General features: G+C 43.6%; 2 protein-coding genes across 3 annotated transcripts; both read right to left on the bottom strand.

Moving 5' to 3' along the window:
* Positions 1-20: 20 nt before the first annotated feature.
* On the bottom strand, positions 21-1,948 carry SRGN (serglycin). The gene is made up of 3 exons (XM_040564291.1): positions 1,773-1,948; positions 407-554; positions 21-282 (listed from the first exon to the last, which is right to left on the bottom strand). The coding sequence occupies exons 1-3, from the start codon at positions 1,861-1,863 to the stop codon at positions 84-86; spliced, it is 438 nt and encodes a 145-aa protein (XP_040420225.1). The 5' UTR covers positions 1,864-1,948; the 3' UTR covers positions 21-83.
* A 7,048-nt stretch (positions 1,949-8,996) lies between these two features.
* On the bottom strand, positions 8,997-18,113 carry LOC121073425 (kinesin family binding protein). 2 transcript variants are annotated; one of them, XM_040564290.1, is made up of 8 exons: positions 17,717-17,850; positions 17,316-17,495; positions 16,542-16,640; positions 14,214-14,293; positions 13,922-14,105; positions 12,701-12,785; positions 11,107-11,216; positions 8,997-10,424 (listed from the first exon to the last, which is right to left on the bottom strand). In XM_040564290.1, exons 2-8 carry the CDS (start codon positions 17,343-17,345, stop codon positions 9,546-9,548), a joined length of 1,467 nt encoding a protein of 488 aa, XP_040420224.1. In that variant the 5' UTR covers positions 17,346-17,495; positions 17,717-17,850; the 3' UTR covers positions 8,997-9,545. The 2 variants fall into 2 exon arrangements, with proteins under 2 accessions (XP_040420224.1, XP_040420223.1); XM_040564289.1 differs by lacking the exon at positions 17,316-17,495 and having other exon boundaries at positions 17,717-18,113.
* Between the last annotated feature and the right edge of the window lie 67 nt (positions 18,114-18,180).

Here is an 18,180-nt window from a genome sequence, read left to right as displayed (position 1 = left end):
ATGAGTGAAAGCCGTAACAGTTATAAGGCAACGGTTTTTATTGAGCGGTGGTAGGGGATGGTCCTGTCATGGCGGCCGGGGCCTTAGAGGAGCAGAGCCTCCTCTGACAGCTGCAGCCCCAGCTCCGGTGGCAGCTCCGGTCTCCGGGCAGCCCGGGGAGCCGGGATGGCCTCGGCTCCTGACCCCGAGGCAGGCTCCATCTCTGGTGCCGTGTCCAAGCCAGAGCCCGATTCCTCCTCGGAGAGCGGGAAGATATCACTCAGCTCCTGGTAGCTCTTCATCCTGAAACGCCAGGAAGCAGCGGGTTCATTATAATTCACTATTTCCCTCATTATTCACTAAATATCACGCTCACAGGGCCAGATGAGCCATGGCCCTGCACGTCCACGGCACTGGGTGCACTTACAGGGATGGGTCAGCCATGGGAGGGAGGATCCTGTTGGCGCCGTCGTTGGGCAGGTGGAACCAGGGCCCCTTCTCCTCGATGCAGTTGGGGGACCAGGCGTCGGGCCGGCACCTCACCCTCTTGTACCGCGCCTTCTGCATGGGGGCACCTGTGGGAGCAGCCCACGTTAATCGCCCGCACCCACCAATCCCGACTTGGGTGTTGCGTTGGCCAAATTACCCAAACCCACTGCCTTGGCTCAGTGGCCCCCGGGCCAACGCTGATGAATAAGACCTCCAAAATTACCAGAAGGAGAAAATGGGGATGGAAGCAACAGTACAGCATCTTTCTTTCCAGTCTCGTTTAATTAACTTGTTCTGAAGCCTCCTGGCACATCCTCCTCCTTTTGGCAATCTATGTAATTTTTCTCAGTTTCTTGGGAATATCTGTCTGTAATTACGGCTGTCTATTGCTCCGTATATTGCCACAATGTGCTAGATGACTTTCAGCTTCCTCCTACACTCTTCTGTCAGAGAAAAAGTCTCTCAGGTAGGATTTCCTGCTGCTTTCGCAGCATATTCCCTTTTCTTATTTATTTCTCTTAGCGTCTTATGAAGGTTTTTTATAACAACAGCGGCAACAAAAGAAACAACCGCAGCTGAATACTTTGTAAATAAGCATTATACAGAAAGCAGGCTCTAAGCTCTGAAAGCTCATCCTCAGAGCAGAAACAGCAGTAGGTGCATAATGAAAGCTTCTCGCTGCCATAGCCATAGTTTGCCATAGTTTGGCAAGAAATTATACTACACATGGTTGGTAAGTGCCACTCTCTTGCAAGAAAGGAATCCACAGGGCATTTGTCATCATGAATCAACATTTCCTTTTCGTTGTTTTAGTGCTGCGTGTTGCAATTTTTTCTGTACTGAATAAACCGTTTAATTTCCTCACACTTACGTCCGATTTCGTTTCCTCCCCCCCACAAGTAGACCAGAGGAGTTATGACATGGGGACTGCAACAGGCTTACTCTATAGCTGCATAATGGAATATCAGGACATAACCGGACCCTTGAGAAAGGGCTGGTTAAAAATATCTATATTGGCATATATCGGATATATGTGTACATAGAGTAGCTTATTTTACAAAGTCTTCTTCTTATATGGGCTGGGTGAGGGACGCAGAAATGTTCCACTAGCAAAAGGCATCTTTTCTTCCAATTCTCCCTTCAGAAAACAAGAAGCTAGCAAAGCAGGTTTCCTAAGCAGACCTCGTTCCTCCCAGAAGAAGGTCAATTTGAAATATTCTCCCTCAAATTTGGAGGCTGCTTCATTGGCCCACACTGCCTCACCCAGAAAGAGGATTACAGAGAGAACAACCGCTCGGCGTTACCTTGTGCTGTACATCCCACAAAGAGGATTACACAAACAGCCAGGAAAATCCTCCTGCTACATCTGACTGGGAGCTGCATTTTGGCCGGCATTCCTCCTCTCCCCGCCAGCCTCTGCTGCGGCCTCGCGCTTCAGAAATACAGTGAGGCGAGGAGACCGACTTTTAGACAAGGTTTCCGAAACCTCAAACCCAACCCATAACCTGCGTCACCGCTTCCTGATTGACTGAAGTGAGGCATCTGTGGAAAAGCCCTGTGCTCCGGCCCCCAAGTTCCCCACTGGGCACTGAAATCCCCACTCTGGTGCTGCCCGTGGGCAAAGGCAAACCCACGACAAGCCCACCAGGCACACGGATCAGGCATGCATCCCTGCCCACTGCTCTTTCCTCCAGCCCACCGTGTTTTTGCATTGGCAGCTTTTTCGTTGGGATTAAACCAGCCAGGCTTGAGTTTAGCCAAGAATAAATCAGGCACGAGAAGGCAATGGCAGTGGTGGGGTTTTTCTTACTCATACCACTCCCCACCAGGTTAACCCGGGCAGAGATGTGGGGGCCAGCATGCTGCCAGCACCTCCCGCAGCACCGCGGCCAGCAGCACAAGCTGTCTGTGGTGAATCTATTTTTATGAGGTGGAAAGTCCACCGGGGCCCCAGCGATGCTTCTGGTGAGCAGTGACTTTCCCTGCGATGCTCCCTTGGAATCACTGCCCGACAAGGGGCTGAGAATTCTTGCCATTTCTTTTGCATTTCCACACATGGTTTTTCCAGTGTGGGAAAACCAGGAGACTCTAAGCTAGCATGTACAGACTTGCGGGCAGCAGTTATTTGTACCGACTTTTTCTCTACTTTGTATTTTTAGCATCAACTCTGTGTTGGTTTTTGTTTTCGGTTTGTTTTTTTTTTTTTCTTTTTTGTTTTTTTTTTTTCTTTTGAGGTGGTGCTCAGCATCAATAGGAAATGGAGCAAACACATGCAGGGTCCCACAGCCCCAGCCCACGGAAGTCGTTCCTGCCATCACACCTCTGACTTTCCGCTGGTCACGGGCTCACGGAACCTTCCCAGGTCCCCGACGGGAGCAGGCCCCGCAGGGCTGTGTCCGCGTGGGCAGGGGAACAGATCACAGCCCCCTGTGCAACAGTGATAACCTTGAAACGTGCCATCGTATGGCTATCGGAGTGTCTTACTGCCGCGGTGCTGAAGCACTGCTGCTGCTTTCAAATCACATGTAAAGCAGATTAAGGGCTTTGCATTTTTCTAAGGCATTAATTTGGGGGCAGGGAGAGGGAGGGGGCTGCTTCTGGCCTCTTGCGCAGACACATGGGACTCTTCCTGATGTGCCCAAAATGCCTGGAAATAGCCCCAAAGCAGAGAAGAAACATCTCAAAATCTCAAGTGATGAACCACTCCTCAGTCATAACTCTCAGGGCTGTTTTATCTCCCAGTTTACCTCAGGAGTGATGAGTAATTTGTAACGTCACTACATTGGGACCACACCGTGAGAGTGCCCAGCATGACAGCAGCTATCCTGCCATTGACAACAGGGGATTTAGGGCAAGAAAATTCCCTCCTGGTGGCCCCATATCATGCAGGTACAGGGGTGAGGCATTGTCCACCCAGATGGGGTTCCTGATAAAGAAGTTTCTCATTCATAACTGCTCAGAAAGCAGATAAACCCCAACTCCTGCGGGGTCACTGCACGCTCAGGGGTTGCTGTTACCTACATAAACATATTACACATCGATGCATTATCTGTAGGTCACTGTGCTGGGGATTGGTGGTACAGAAAGGCTACACTCGTGCTGATCAGCGCTGGAAAAGAGGCTAAAGGGAGAAGGATGGCCACAGGCATCACAGCTCAACTGAAGGATGCTTTCTCCCACCAGTTCATGTCCAAACAACCAGCCTTTGGGGGCTGAAAGTAAGAGCATGTCCCACCCCAAAATAACAAAGAGCTGATGAACCCAGGAGGTAAATTTGGGTCCCTTGAGTGGATTTCTAAGTCCAGCCCGGAGCCAGGATGGATCCTCAACCCTGGCTGTGCCTGAGCCCAGTGCCTGGGATGCTGGAGCACAGCAGCCCGCACAGCACACGGCATCCCTCTGCCTCTCGTGCCATAGCCTCTTGCCTCCAAGGGCAGTATCAGGACCTGGCCCATGAAGATAAGAAAGATTCAGATCTCACAAGAAGTCAATACCGCTCACGTGCATTGCACAGAAATAATCTGACGTTTGCTGCCATCTAGATTGCGCAGAAGAGCAGCTCCCTGTTTTTTCCCATGATAAAGGCCAACAGACACCCAGAGAGAAATCATTGCTCAAAAGCCACAGCTGCACGGGCACCGAGCACTACGGATGGTTCACAAGAAGCTGCCACCAGCGATCTTGGCTCTGTCAAAAACATTGGCTGAAGAACGGGCCCTTCCCTCAGAAGGCAAAAAGCAGCTTTCCCCTGTGGTGCAGGCTGTGGCGCTTTCTGCTTTCACATGCTGAAGCCCAAAGCAGCAGGAGGCTTTCACTGTAGGAATTAAAATGGGTTCAGGATGGAGATAGATTGAAGTTATACATACTCAAGCAACTGAATGGCCAAACTGTATGGAGACGAAATGAGGAACTTGCGCTGGCCTCAGCCTCCCTTACGGTCAAGAGTGGCTTTTAAGGCAGTTGAGGACCTCAAACAGGGCTCTGCCAGCCTGGGACTGGATTCATCCCATTTGATGCTTCCAGCAAATGGTGCAGTAGGGTTAGGACAGGCTGATGAGGGTGGTCACACTCAAGAGACCCTCATGCTAGCAGAACTTCGTGCCTTTATGGTGTAGAGAGAGGTGTGCTCTTACTAAAGCACTAAGTAGCATAGGCAGCTTGGCACCATAAAAAATAAGACAAAGCACATGGAGAAGTTCAGAAAAAGGATTTGAGAGTTATTTGCAAATACAGGAGGTTATGTTGTTCTTTATCATCCCCTCCTCTCCCTGAGCCTGCAGACCACGCTAGGCTGGTGGTCATCAGGTCCAACATCATCACTTCTGTCTTCTTGTCTTTATTAGACAGAACCTGATGTCATTTTTGGACCATCAGTGCCTCCATTATGTGGAAAGTCCTGGTTTTCTGGCAGAGGGAGGTTCTGGGCCTACCTGACTGCATCCTCTTGTGGGTTGCTCTGAAGCATCTCTGGAGGCTGCTGGACTCCTCTGGAGATGGGCTCCAGGTGAGCAGTTTCATGGCCAACACTCAGAGCAGCTGGAGAGCCTGTTCAGGAATCACTTTCTCTTCCTCTCCTCCAAGAGGGTTAACTTACAGGAAATTGTCTTGCTAATTCCTTATTTTTCCCCCCGTATTTCAGATGAGGATCTTGGAGCTCTCTGACGCAAACCCTTGCTGTCCTCTCACAGCGTCCAGTGACTAACATCTCGCTCCAACTTGTCCATCGCAACCTTTCACTCATCAGTCATCCAATTCCTTTTTGTCAGCAAAGTCTACTAATAGCTCTAACAGCGAAATACTTGCATCACTGCTTGACGTCTCCTTTACAGTGTCAATGAGCATGTGAGGAGACTTTCAGCATTTTGTGTGCACCAGATGGGAAAAAACTCAAGCACTAAACACGTAAGCGTTGCCACAAAACACCTGAACAATTGTGCTCTTCCAAGCTCAGGCGCTGTGCTGCTGTCAGTCACTTCTCCAAACAAAACTCGATATATTTTAGTGGTTGTAAAACGGGCTGTGTTCAGTATTCCCTCCCTGCACAGTCTCTCTGGTACAACGCTCACATCTTTGGTTGTAAATACCCAACTGTACACTTTTGGAAAAGGGCAGGCAGGCAAATGGTTCTTGTTAGGAAATCACTGATTGCGCATACATCTCGCTGGGATGACGAAGAGCGAGACGTGATCAACTAAACTGCAAAATTAAAAAGTGCTAGCAGGCACTTTGAAAGAGTTACTTGGAAGCACATGAGCCAAGTTTTTAAACGGAATTCAGAATCTGCCTTAATTATTCCTGGCAAGCTCTAAAGTAACCTAAAATGTTGCAATTGAGGAGGAAAAAGTTGACAAATGCTTCCAGCCACAAATTTACACACTTGATTTTAACATAACAGTCTTCAGTTCTATAACTGCAAGGCTGTAAAGGGGTCAGCTCCAGGGATGCCAGCCTAGGTAGGGGTCCTGCTTCACTGGTCTGGTTCTGGGCATTTTATAATGAAAAGTTCCACAGAAAACATCAAAGCAACAGTGATAATCTCAATCTTTTAGAAGAAACACACAAGTAAAGCTCATCTTCACTGAGTGCTGAGCAAAAGGAAAAAAAAGAAAAGAAAAAAAACCTGAAATGCCTAAAGCCATAAGTTAAGCAGATCAGTCTTGTATCTCGTTGTCTGATGTTGAGCTTAATCAGGCTCCTGCAATGTTTCCGGACGTGGGGCTGCTGCAGTGATCACACCCAGTGCCAGCTCTGCACCGATACATCGAGGCATCTCTGTCTGCAGATAGAGGAGGAAGTCATCCGCCTTGCCAAGACCACGTAAGACTGTGCCCTTTGGGGTGCGGGGGACCCATGTTCCTGATGGGAAAGGGGAAGCGAGGGCTCACTTCTCATTTCCCCTGGTATTTCAGCCGGTTTAAGGGAGGAGAATGGCAAAGGACACGACCGTTCTGCCATTCTCCTCAAGGGAAAAAGGGAAAGAGCCTTCTTCCATAGGCTTTGAGGGTGAGGCAGAAAAAGGCAGTGGTTTAATTCTCTGTCCTGAACCATTTAACAAGCTTCCTGATCCACCCACTTTGTAACACGTAAAGCGTCTTAGCTAGTATGAGAATTGAGAGCATTTAAATTAAAACGAAACTGTTTTTAAACAAAACAAATTACCTCTAGTGAGTATTATGCACTGTCTGAAGAAGGACGCTGAGGTTATAGCCTCCATGTTTAGGAGATCTGACACTTGATATGCATTCTGCACAAACATGGGCTTCTTGTAAACCTCACTGCTCCATGCTGGGTAAGGAAAAAAAAACAGTAGAACAACAGAAAGGAGTTTTCAGTGGCAAGATTTTTTTGAGGTACAAAAAAGAATAAAACAGTTTAAATGGAGTTCACAGGAATCTAATCTTTAATTAATCTTTGAAATAAATGCCTGACCTCACACATACTTCACAGTTAAAACTCAGCATTCCTGAAGGGAGCTTTGCTGCCTAATCCAACAAGTCCCCTCTTGGCCTCCCTCCCTTTTTTTAAGCTACTACACAATCTAAGTCCATTCTATCAAATAGCTTAACAAATAGGAAATATTCAAAAGGTTTCCATAAAAAAGACATGCCTCAGAGTACCATAATATAATGTGTTGCAGTGAGAATCTGGCACGAAATAGTCTCAGGAATAAAATATTTTTAGTTGGTAGTAGTCTTCAACTTTTACTGTAGGAGATGAAGAACAGACATGATTGGTTTCTGGAGCTCTAAATGTAATATATAATGAATATATACACTTACATTATACTGCAGTTTTTAAGATCAGTTGAAGCTCTCCTGCAGAGGCAAGAGGTGTCCAAACCACAGCACCAACCCCACAAGTTGAAAAAAGTGTGAAAAAGCCCTGTTCTCTTTTATTTCCAGGCCTTTTTAAGTATTGTCCTGTTCTCCACTGAGCTTTGACCAGAATTTTGGTGAATACAAAGCAAAAGCTGCTAACAAGAGGGGTGCTCCTCTACACACCAACTGCTGGCTAAAAGTGACACAGGGCCCTGCACTCCGCTCTGCTTTTGTACGGTGGGTTAGCCCTTGGTCTGTCTTTCCCTGAATTACAAGTAAAGCCAAATTTGATAAGCCCAGCCTTGCTTTAAAAAATTCACTTGAAGGCCCTCAAGGGTGGAATATTTAAATATGAGGGGAAAAAATCATAAAAGTCCTTTTTCTACCTGAATACAAAGCTAGAAGTAATTAGAAAAATATAACCTTATATTTTAAATTATACGAGTTAGCGGTAAAAATGCACACTGCCTTTAACTGAAATCACACACAAGAAGAACACAGTACAGCCCTCTGAGAACCTGTGGGCTGTCCTACTGTCAGGTCAAGGGAAAAACTGAATTGAGGTACTGACAGTGGAAAGAAAACTCTTAAAGGCTGACTAGACAATTAGGAAAACAAACAATGCACACGCATTTGTACACACGTGCACACACACTCTATGCATGCATGCAAAATAGATGCTCTAGTTTTGAGCTTTGCTACCTCTCATTTCCAGGACCCATGTGTTGGCCTATTTGCTTGTGGTTAGCAGTCAGCCAGCCTGTTCTGCGCAGCAGTCTGCAAACGAGAGGTTTTTACCACACATACGCGATGTACTTTCTTGCTTGCATACGCTCCTCCCTCACCCCCCTCTCCAGTTACAAATTTTCTCATTTTCTTGAGGTTTCCATAAGAAACCCGTTGTTGGGCTGTTCTCATTTAACGCCCTCCATTTCTGTAAAAATCTTCCCCTCAGCTCGATAAGACTGCCAGTGTGTGGGGCAGCTTGTTACTGCACACCCTTGTCACTTCGCTTTCCCAGAGCTGGCTGACCTCTCTGACCATTCTCTCTACGTATATGGCTTGATTGTGTGCTCAGCCTACGTTTTATCTACACCACTGGTTTGTAATCCTTCCACAGACACAAGAAATACAAAGACAAGTTCAGTGCGTGTTTTGGGTCAGAAACATAGCCTGGTCTTCCATGAAGGAGTAAATAGGGGGCTAATTCAGAACGGGGCAAAGGTGATGGTTTGTATAAGACCAGGAACACAGCCAAATCAGCAGGCCCTTAATGAGAATCAGCTCTAGCACACAATTTGGCAATCCACAGCATCAAGACAGATATTTGAACAGTGCTCCTGAGGATCTGTGGCAACTTCGGAGAGGTGCCTACCTGCAGCTCTGGCTGAGAAAGCTTCTGACCTTCCTGGCCTACACAAGGAGCTGTTTATGGCACCTTAGGCCTTGAAGTTTGGAGCACTATCCCACGGCACCTCTACCCTACCACTTTCCAACAGTTGTACTAAGAACAGGGCATCTCCTCCCACCTTGAGCAAGAAAGTCTGCTGCTTTCTTGCTTGTCATTCTGGCGCTTCAAATGCTCGTGTATTTTGATTGATGGCACATGGGAAAACACTTTCACAACCATTTATTTTGGTAAAAGTTGTACCGTGTATCATATCTTAGTAAGACAAAACAAAACAGAATTCTAAGGACTCAAAAAAAACATTTAGCCAAGCTAGTCCATTTATTGAGCCTCTATCAGTTAGGTTTTAATTAACAGGGAAAGAAAACACTGAGCAACACATAAAATAAATAATGAAAATAAAAGTTCCCTTCATATGGATAAGGTTTTCTGGTGACAAAGGTTAGAAGAGAGAAAAAGTTTTCTAAGTGGAAGAATGTGCCTCAAGTTTCTTCGAAAATGCTTCCTAGAGCAACAGATTCTCTTAGAAGAAACCATTTTTGTACAGCACTACATTTAGACCATATCTCAAAGGAAAAAATAGAAGGAGAAAAGGTTTATATTTACATACAGTACAAGCAATACAAAGCATCATCTGGACATTCACTTTACATTTAAGGTTTAGACCGTTAGTGTGGGTGAGCTACTAAACTGGAGTGCTCTGTTTTTCATAAAGTTGTGTTACTGCAGGCTCTAGTTGGACTGCCAAACCGTGGACACCTTAGTTTTATTAATCGGCACAGAAACTGTCTGGCAGCACTGGTTTTGACAGAGATCATTTTAATAGTGCACATTCCCTTCAAGGCAAGTATTTATACGAATGGCCCCAGTTTTGCTCTTAGCCTCTCCATTCTTGTTGGAAGAAGACCCACCATCTCCTTACTGAGTTCTAGTTCAGTCTCAACAACACGGACAGCATCTGGGTGCTTCTCGCAATAGTCTATCAGAAATGTGTAATATTCCAATGATGTCTGCATATTTTCCAGTTGCTTTTTGCTATCTGAAGTAATAAGCTTACTATAGAGCCGTGCGATATGAAATTTAGCCACCATTGCAGGGCGAAGAACATCTTCGTCAAGCTCCTCAGGAAACACCTTATCTGGGTTCCTCAAAGAATCTAAGAAGAGTTCATAATACTTGATTGCTAACTGAGCCAAGGAATTAACTTTTTTTATCGTGTGGGAGTCAAGCCCCTCTAACCTGTTACCAATAGTTACCTTTAAATCCATCATCTCGTAATAGGTCTCGGCTAGTTCAAACTGAAGCTGCCTACTAATCAATAGGTAGTACTGTGGGTTCAAGTCTGCATATATAGGCTCCAGCATGTCTATTCTACGCTTGTGCATTTTGCAGCGTCTCTCATAGTCTTCTTCAAAGAAAGCAAGGACCTTAAACAACGCACTGTGATCCTGAACAATCTCAATATGGTCAGTAACATAACCATCAACCTGGAAGAACTCTTTTGCTTCCTGAACATAGTTCTGACCCACTAGAAAGATCTCTCTGGCTTCCTGAAAATCTAACGGATACACGCTGCTCACTTTCTCTTCCATGGCTAAGACAGAGTCACATATATCACTCGTCCCAAAAAGGACAGCTTTTTTCCTGCCGTTCTCCTTTTCATCTTCCTCTTTTTTCCTTTGGGCTTTAAGTTGCATTTGCCTGAATGAATCCATCTCTCCTATGTCATCCTGAAAACACAAAGCATAGTAATTAAAAGTGCACATGCCTTACAAAGACAGGCTTACACTGGATCATTTTATTTACGAATTACCTTTCAAACACAAACTAGCTAGCAGCAAAACACAAGAGAAGACACACTTGCATATTAAACCTCATATTCACTAACAAAAATACAGATTACAATCTTGATTCTGTAAAAACACAAGACAAAAACAATTTAAGTCTGCCTACTCTGTGTGACAATGTAGTCAAACCAATAAATGTAAAGCCATAAGGCCCTGCTTCTGCAGAGCATTTCAGCAAATGCTGAGTTTTAAGCATTTAGCATGAAAACACCAGCATGCTAAAGTGCTGCGTATTAAGAGGATGTTCTTACTGCCAGCTAACTAAGTGACCTGCCAAAATCAAGCCATGAGCAAATTCAAGAGAGGAGAGGAGTTGATGAAGTTGCTGTACAAGCAGCACACTGATCATGTTAGAGAGCTGATCTCCCATCCATGCTTATTTCTAAGTACTGCATTAAAGCCAAAACATGCTACGAAATACCTGCTAGATTTCAAGCAGCTATTATATTATTCATTGGGCAATTGCTTATCATTTGCTACCAACTATGAACTGACTCCTGCTACAAGCATCAAAATAGACTTGTTCTTTTTAGCAATCTATTCTGTAGAATAGATTTTGAGTTACCTCAAGTAATTTCCGAGCACTCTGCAGAAGATTCAAGCAATACTTAATCCAGCATCTTGCAATTTCAGCTTTTCTCTGTCGAAGGTCCTGCTGGTCTTGCTCATTTTCATCTAGTTAGTGGATATAAACGCGTGAGAACCTTAATACTTGAGCACTCCAGTAGTAACCCCAAATGTTACATGCAAAGAAAACATTACTTGTATTTAATTATTTTTTCTTCGTTGTTGGACAGATGCATGTTCACTGCATTAGGTTATTATACAACTCTGTAAACAGCTGGTATGCTTCTACATGCCTACTGAAAACATAACCTCATTTTTTAGTTTAATGATCATATTCAAGAACTCTGACAACTGTGCAGACAGGTAGCTACAGAAGCCCATGAACACCGACGCAGACCTCTTGAATATTTTATAACACATGCTGTTTGAAAACCCCTGGGTTTTTACAGGCTTAAGAGATCTGCATAACCCATCTCTGACAGCCCTGTTCCCCTGAAACTGAAAGTCTTTTGGACACCATCATTTAAGTACATCCTCAAAGGCAACTGCATAGAATTCTGTATTGTTAAGCAAGAAAAAATACTAAAAACAAATTAATGTACTGTCACTGAACTTCAATTAAATAAAATTCATTTGAGTCTATTCAGGCTATATTTTATGTGAATTAACAACATGGATGGATTAAAGTGCTAGAATCCTAAACAGCTCAAACCATTAGAAGTTAAACAATATATTCACCATTTAAAGTCAGAGTTAGGAACTCACACTGGAACTTCCCTGAGTACTTGCTCATTCTCCATCAGTCAAGCTCTACTGTTTTGAAGCTTTCATTTGCCCAAGACATGGAACATAAAAAGCTGTGCTGTAGATAAGCAAAGCATAATCCTACAACAGACAACTTATGTTGCGTACTGATGCTATCACGTAACCACAGCTCCTTAAAATTGCGGTCAGTTCTTTAGAAGTCTTTTATTGATCTTTGTGCTGAACAGTGAAGTTGTTCCTTTACATAAATACCCCAAACAACAAGGATGGTATCTACAACTTCAAAAATAGCCATTAATGAGGCTGCAGAATTCAGCAACAAAAGGCAGTAAAAGTGTGTTCTGAATGTGGGCTTTTTAAGAGCTGCAGTTTCCTTCCCCCTTTAAAAACTATGCCCAGGAAGCACCTGTTTTGGTTCATTGAATCATCGTCCTCTGATGGTTTACAAGCAAAGGTAAGCTGGATTTTAAGCACACATACAGTAACAAGTGGGTGAACTGCCACTACTGAAAGCATATTGTTTTAAATTTCAGTTTTTAATCTTTGTCACTTTTACAGTAAATGCAAGTCTTATCTAACTTTCTGGTATGCTTTCTGAAACATCATCAACAAGCACTTGATTTTATTTTCTAAGGGTTTACTCATAGCTAATCTTAAGCTGCAGTAGCAGCAGCTCTTCAGAGACATTCCAGTTTATTAACAAAAGAGATTTTTGAAAATTAACACTGGAATATGTTTTGTACATATTTATAGGCTTCACTTTTAATGCACGTATTAATGATGCGTAATTCACCATATTTTATTGTTGAACACTTATGTGAACTTACTGTCTTCAGCAGATGGCACCTGGCCGGCTTGGCTAAAGATGACACTGGCTGCTGCTAAACAATGTCGGGACTCCATAAAACATTGCTGAGAGAAACAGAAACGGCAGCATTTATCACTGGAACAAGTAACACAAGCACTGCTCTCAACTTGGTTAGACCCCTCACCTCGGGCAGTACGGAGACAAGAGTGCAAAGCAAATTACAGAACTGAGAGGCTGTCAAGAATATTCCCCTGGATGCTGGAAGAAAAGACAATTTTTCCACACCTACTACTGAATGCAGTATTTTCTAACTATTTTCTGTCTACCACAGCCACAAAAGCAAGCCATTCTTTTAATATTCTTTTTTATATTAGATTGTGAACATTTTCAGACTGCTCTGATCTATGCTACTATCACTTCCTGACATCTTCTGGTGAAGACTGTATCAGATGGCGTTAGTCAAAACGAGCTGGACAAACAAGTCAATACATTAAGTCAGATTTAGACTCCTTTACTTATATTTGCCTTGTTTAATGATTACTCTTGTCAATGCATCCAAACCACACGGGAATGACAAGTTACTTTTCAAATGCGCATTAACTGGTTTATGTATAGCAGAAGTTTTTAAGGATCAGGAAAAAGCACCTGAGTGGTCTGGAACCTAAACATTCCTAAACAAAATGGAAGCATTTCCTAACAGAATAGATTATTTAGAGTCCAGACAGATGCGTGGAAATAACAATTACCATCTTACAGTTAGCCTTAATGTTCACATAGGCTCAGTTCTTAAACACGTGCCAAAGTACAAAGGACAATGATTTATATGGAACATACAACATGCAATACCTCTGCAAGCCCTAAGACGTCTTTGTTTTCAGATTCTGTATTGTAAGAGAACAATATAAGAAACAATTTAAGATTAAGCAATTATGACCTAGTAAATTTCACTTACAAGCATCATGTCACATCACTGCTGAGATGTTCATTAACTACAGAGCTTTTCTTGTCTACAGCCCTGTCCATTTTCCCTGTTGTCATCACTAAGCCACAGAAAAGCAAGGCTACTATGGCTTCTTCAGAAAAAAATAACAGCTCTACCACGTCAGAAGACAATCCATGGTTTAGTATGAGGCCATTTTTAATTTAACAAGGAGCCCTACTCCAAACAGCTGTTTAAACAATAGTCTTACTTGCTAGCTACGTTTATGATATAATTACAGCAGAAAAACCGCTGTATTACCTTAGAGAGATAGTACTGTGACAGCGTAGCAGCGTTGAGTGCCCATTCCACTGGGTAATAGCCACAGTACTCAAGCTGTCGTTTCAGAGTAGTATGGCAATACTGAGCAGCCTTCTCAGTCATCTCCAGGTGTTGGTAGACTTGGGCTAGATAATACAGCGTATGGGTATAGGCTTTTTCAAATCTGAAAAAAGAAACTCCTTAGATTTCTTCTTTTTCGACTCCCTAAATACACCCTCCTAAGTAAGAAAATAAAAATTAAGAAAATTCGAATATGCTGCCATGCACCCACCTTTTTGATCTTTCTTGGTCTGTGAGTTTTTCTTCTTCCGACATGAAATGTTCACTGGGATCCAGGGGAGGATTTCCATCCTGCAGGAATACACGACCTATTCAGTCAACTACCTTTCTCCTACTTTGTGACACAGCGCTCCCTCTTCTGGCTGCAGACTGGTTTACCACTTTTCAATCCTAAATTCAACAGAACTTCACATAATGCATCCACAGCTATCTGAATGTCACATCTCTGCAGCAATTCTACATAATTCAAGAAATTTGGGGGGGAAGAAGACCACAATTTCACATAGAATTACACTGTGTTCATCTTGTAAAATATTTCTGCCTGCATACTTCAAAATAACGCATGCTACCTGCACCAGAAATACTCACCCTGTATTTTTACAGGACTACAATTGGGTGTCTTTAGATTATATAACAACATAATGGCTTTACATCATGTTTTTAAAGCATTAGTTTAACACTAAGCTTGTCTTCAAGTGTGAAATATTCGTTTGCCCAGCAGCACTAATCAGTAACAAGAAAACATCCTGCAGGAAGTACCGCAAAGAACATTACATGCAGAGCGCTCAGCAGACCTGCTGCAGAGACTGCTCTTGCCACTTTGCAATCACTCCCTTTATTCACAAGCTGCTGAGGCTGTTCACACAAACATAGAAATGAGACAACAGCCAATGTCTTTGGAGGATGAAGCTGCTAAATCTTGATCTAAGACACGACCTACATGCAAGTTTATTAATGAAAATGAGTGAATTATTAGTGAAATACTTTGTTGTTTTTTTTTGTTTTTTTAAACCAAAAGCTCTGTCATAATCCTCATATATAGTGTGATATGTACAAAGTAATTATTTTCTTCATACAAGAAGAAATGAAAGATATTGCTGAGCACATAGGTATTAACTCTGATTTTATATTTATTTTTGTTCATTCTATGACAGTTTGGGAGATTAAAACAGAGTGGTGATTACACATCTTTCAGCAGTGCTCTGTTCAAACTTGTCTTAAAAACTGTCAGTAAAGTCAGCATAACTGCTGAGGCAGACAGACTAATACTGCTTATGGCATACGTTTGACTATAATGCCCTACTATATAAGTGGGAAGTAAATAAACGTTGGGGACAATAACGTGACAAATGATCTGATGTGAGGTTATGACAGTTTTGTACACGTACCCTACCCTTTACCTAACGACATGCAGATAGCCAACAAAAAATAACTATTTCAGAAAAGTAAAATGTAAAAACATGAAGTATTTGGCAGTATTGTCTAATCCACTGAAATATGTGGTAGTATCCATTCAATACCATAATCACGGGAGCAAGAGACAAACTTTTAGAGGTGCTGTGGAAGCTAACAATATCATGCTTGGCTGGGTATATCACGGATGAACATCAGGAATTAATTAGAGCGAGGGTCTGTAGAGAGGTACAGTATCTCTAGTTAAACCAACTGATTCAGAGGGTGAAAAACAGACAGGCTTTTTAACACAAGTTGTTTTTTATTTCCTATATCCATTACCTCTTCTCTAAGTGTAGACTAGCATGGTTACAAAGGCAGTACTGTGGCAGGAATTAACCCATAAAGAATAACCCATCTTAAAATTTCCATAAGAATAACTTATTCTGTAAACCACATTCATGTAAAACTAATTTAATGCATCTAACTTCTGTCTAAACTGAAACACTGCACACTGCTCCTTTAAGTTCACAAATATTTTTAGCTCACTCAGGAACTCTTCTGTCCCTGAGGCAAGTCACTGTAGGAACAGCTTTGCAAAGCACCTAACAATAGCACAAGGGAGCCTTTGTTGATATACAGCAGAATCCACAACTCAAAAGGTTGTTTAATATGCAAGAGGGGTATAACTGCTTGTAAGATTGTCCTCTTTGAAATGAACTAAACTCCTTGCCTCTATGCAATATTATGTTGTGCATGGTCAGACCAAGCCATGCAAACATTGCACTTTATTTCCCTTATCAGACTGAAAGTTTGACATTTCACAGCATTCCCAAAACAAGATTAGGACAATCTTAATTAGAAACCAAATTCTACCTGTCTTCAATGTGGAGTATCACCTCAAAGACCTCTCATTAAGGACCTTTTTTTTTTTTGAGCAAAACTATTTTCCTGAGTAAACCCATTTTGAAACTAGCAAGTGAGCCTCCTCTGCTAGCAGTACAAACCATCCCACTTCTCAAAAGTATCACAGCAGCGAGTACAAAGCTCAGAAACTCAAGTTCCATTGTATGTTTTTTCCAAGACCAATGAAACTGTAAGTGGTGCACAAAAGTAAGACCTGACAGAATATTAATAAACACGGTACCTCTTTCATGTATTGATTATACAAGGCTTCGGCAGATTCCAAGTAAGTTTGTGCAGTTTTAATTTCATCCCTTTCAGACCACAGGATACCTAGATTGTTCTAAATTTAAAAGGAAGAACAAAATAGTTATTTTCCAATTACATCACACGTTTTATCCAAATAACTTATCAGTCTTCATCCCCATATATATATATTTTAAAATCATACATTTCAAAAGGCAACCCATTTTATCACAAGTTGCTCAAAGAGGAAGGTTCCCGCAGGGGCGAATACATACAAACGTCATCTCACAACGTGTAACTTTCTGTGTTTGGTCTCCTAAATTAGGACTGGTGTGTTCAAATAAAGTTTTTTCTACACAGCATGTTCTATATCTGATTCAAGCATGTTTTAAATCATTCGCTATCATATTAGATATTTGTCATCACAACTTTGTGGAAAAATTTAACAGGGAAAAAAAATGCTAGGAATGAATGCTTGTACACATTGACAACAAGAAGAGATGAAAGGAACTACTAAGATGTAAAAGCTACGGACTACCAACTTTAGATTTATATTACAGGAAAGTTGCACTATGTGGCAGGTGATGGCAGCCCTGTCTGCTGTTGGACAGAAATTTTGCTAACAGTATTATCTTCTTCAGTTTTAGGGAGTGAATGTTATTATTTCTAGACTCTCAAAATGGTGTTTATGTCTTGAATAAAACATAATAGATTAAGAGATAATAGGCAATGCTGAAAAGCAAACAAGTAAGCGATTTTAAGAATAATTTACCTTTTCTGGATACTGCATAACTAAAAGCATCCCCCAACTTGACTTTGACAGCAAGTGAGGGTTAAGGAATCACAGTTAAGGTCTGGACACACTGAAATCTTCCATTAATTTATTCTTGCTCAGACCTTACGAATTTCTGCTTCCCTATCCTGAGGAGGAGGCTACTTTGCCAACACCCAACTTCTATCAAGAGAACACACCACTAACACTCGGCACAGCAGCGAGCAAGCTCCAAAGTGAGCAGCACACCTCCGCACCCCTCAGGAACTGCTCTTTCGGGCAAAAAGAAAATGGGCTGTACCCCCATGGGGCTGGAGAGGGGCAGATCCCTCCCAGCGCTCCTCTGCCGAGCTCACAGCACCCAGGGCCCCCTCAGAGCCCCCTCAGGACCCCCTGCCCACCTGGGCCTGGATGTAGAGGGAAACGCAGTCTCGGGAGAGGCGGTGCGGCTGGAGGAGCTGCGTGCAGCGCTGCAGGTGCTCCTCGCCGGCCGACAGCTCCTCGGTGTCGGTGTGGTTGACGCCCAGCTCGTACTCCAGCACGGCGCGCCTCACGGCCAGCAGCCGCGCCTCGCCTCCCTCCTCGGCGGCGCTCAGCTGCTGCTTCACCTCCTGCAGCAGCGCCCGGGCACTGTACTTGGAGCGGTACGGCTCGCTCTCCGGGTCCTTGCGCGACTCCACGGCCGACAGGGTGCGGGCGCTGCGGAACTTCTCGCAGGCCGCGGCCCACCAGCCACCCGCCGCCGCCGCCGCCATCTTGCGGCCCCGTCACCCGGCCGCGTCACGATCGCGCCGCCGGCCGCCGGAGGCCCCGTCCCCTCCCTCCGCCCCTAAGATGGCGGCCGCCGCTTCAGGCGGGCTCAGCC

Source organism: Cygnus olor, chromosome 7 (assembly GCF_009769625.2).
Source record: "Cygnus olor isolate bCygOlo1 chromosome 7, bCygOlo1.pri.v2, whole genome shotgun sequence".
NCBI lineage: Eukaryota > Metazoa > Chordata > Aves > Anseriformes > Anatidae > Cygnus > Cygnus olor.
The sequence above is the reverse complement of the archived record's forward strand: the minus strand, read 5'-3'. Positions and strand labels throughout refer to the sequence as shown.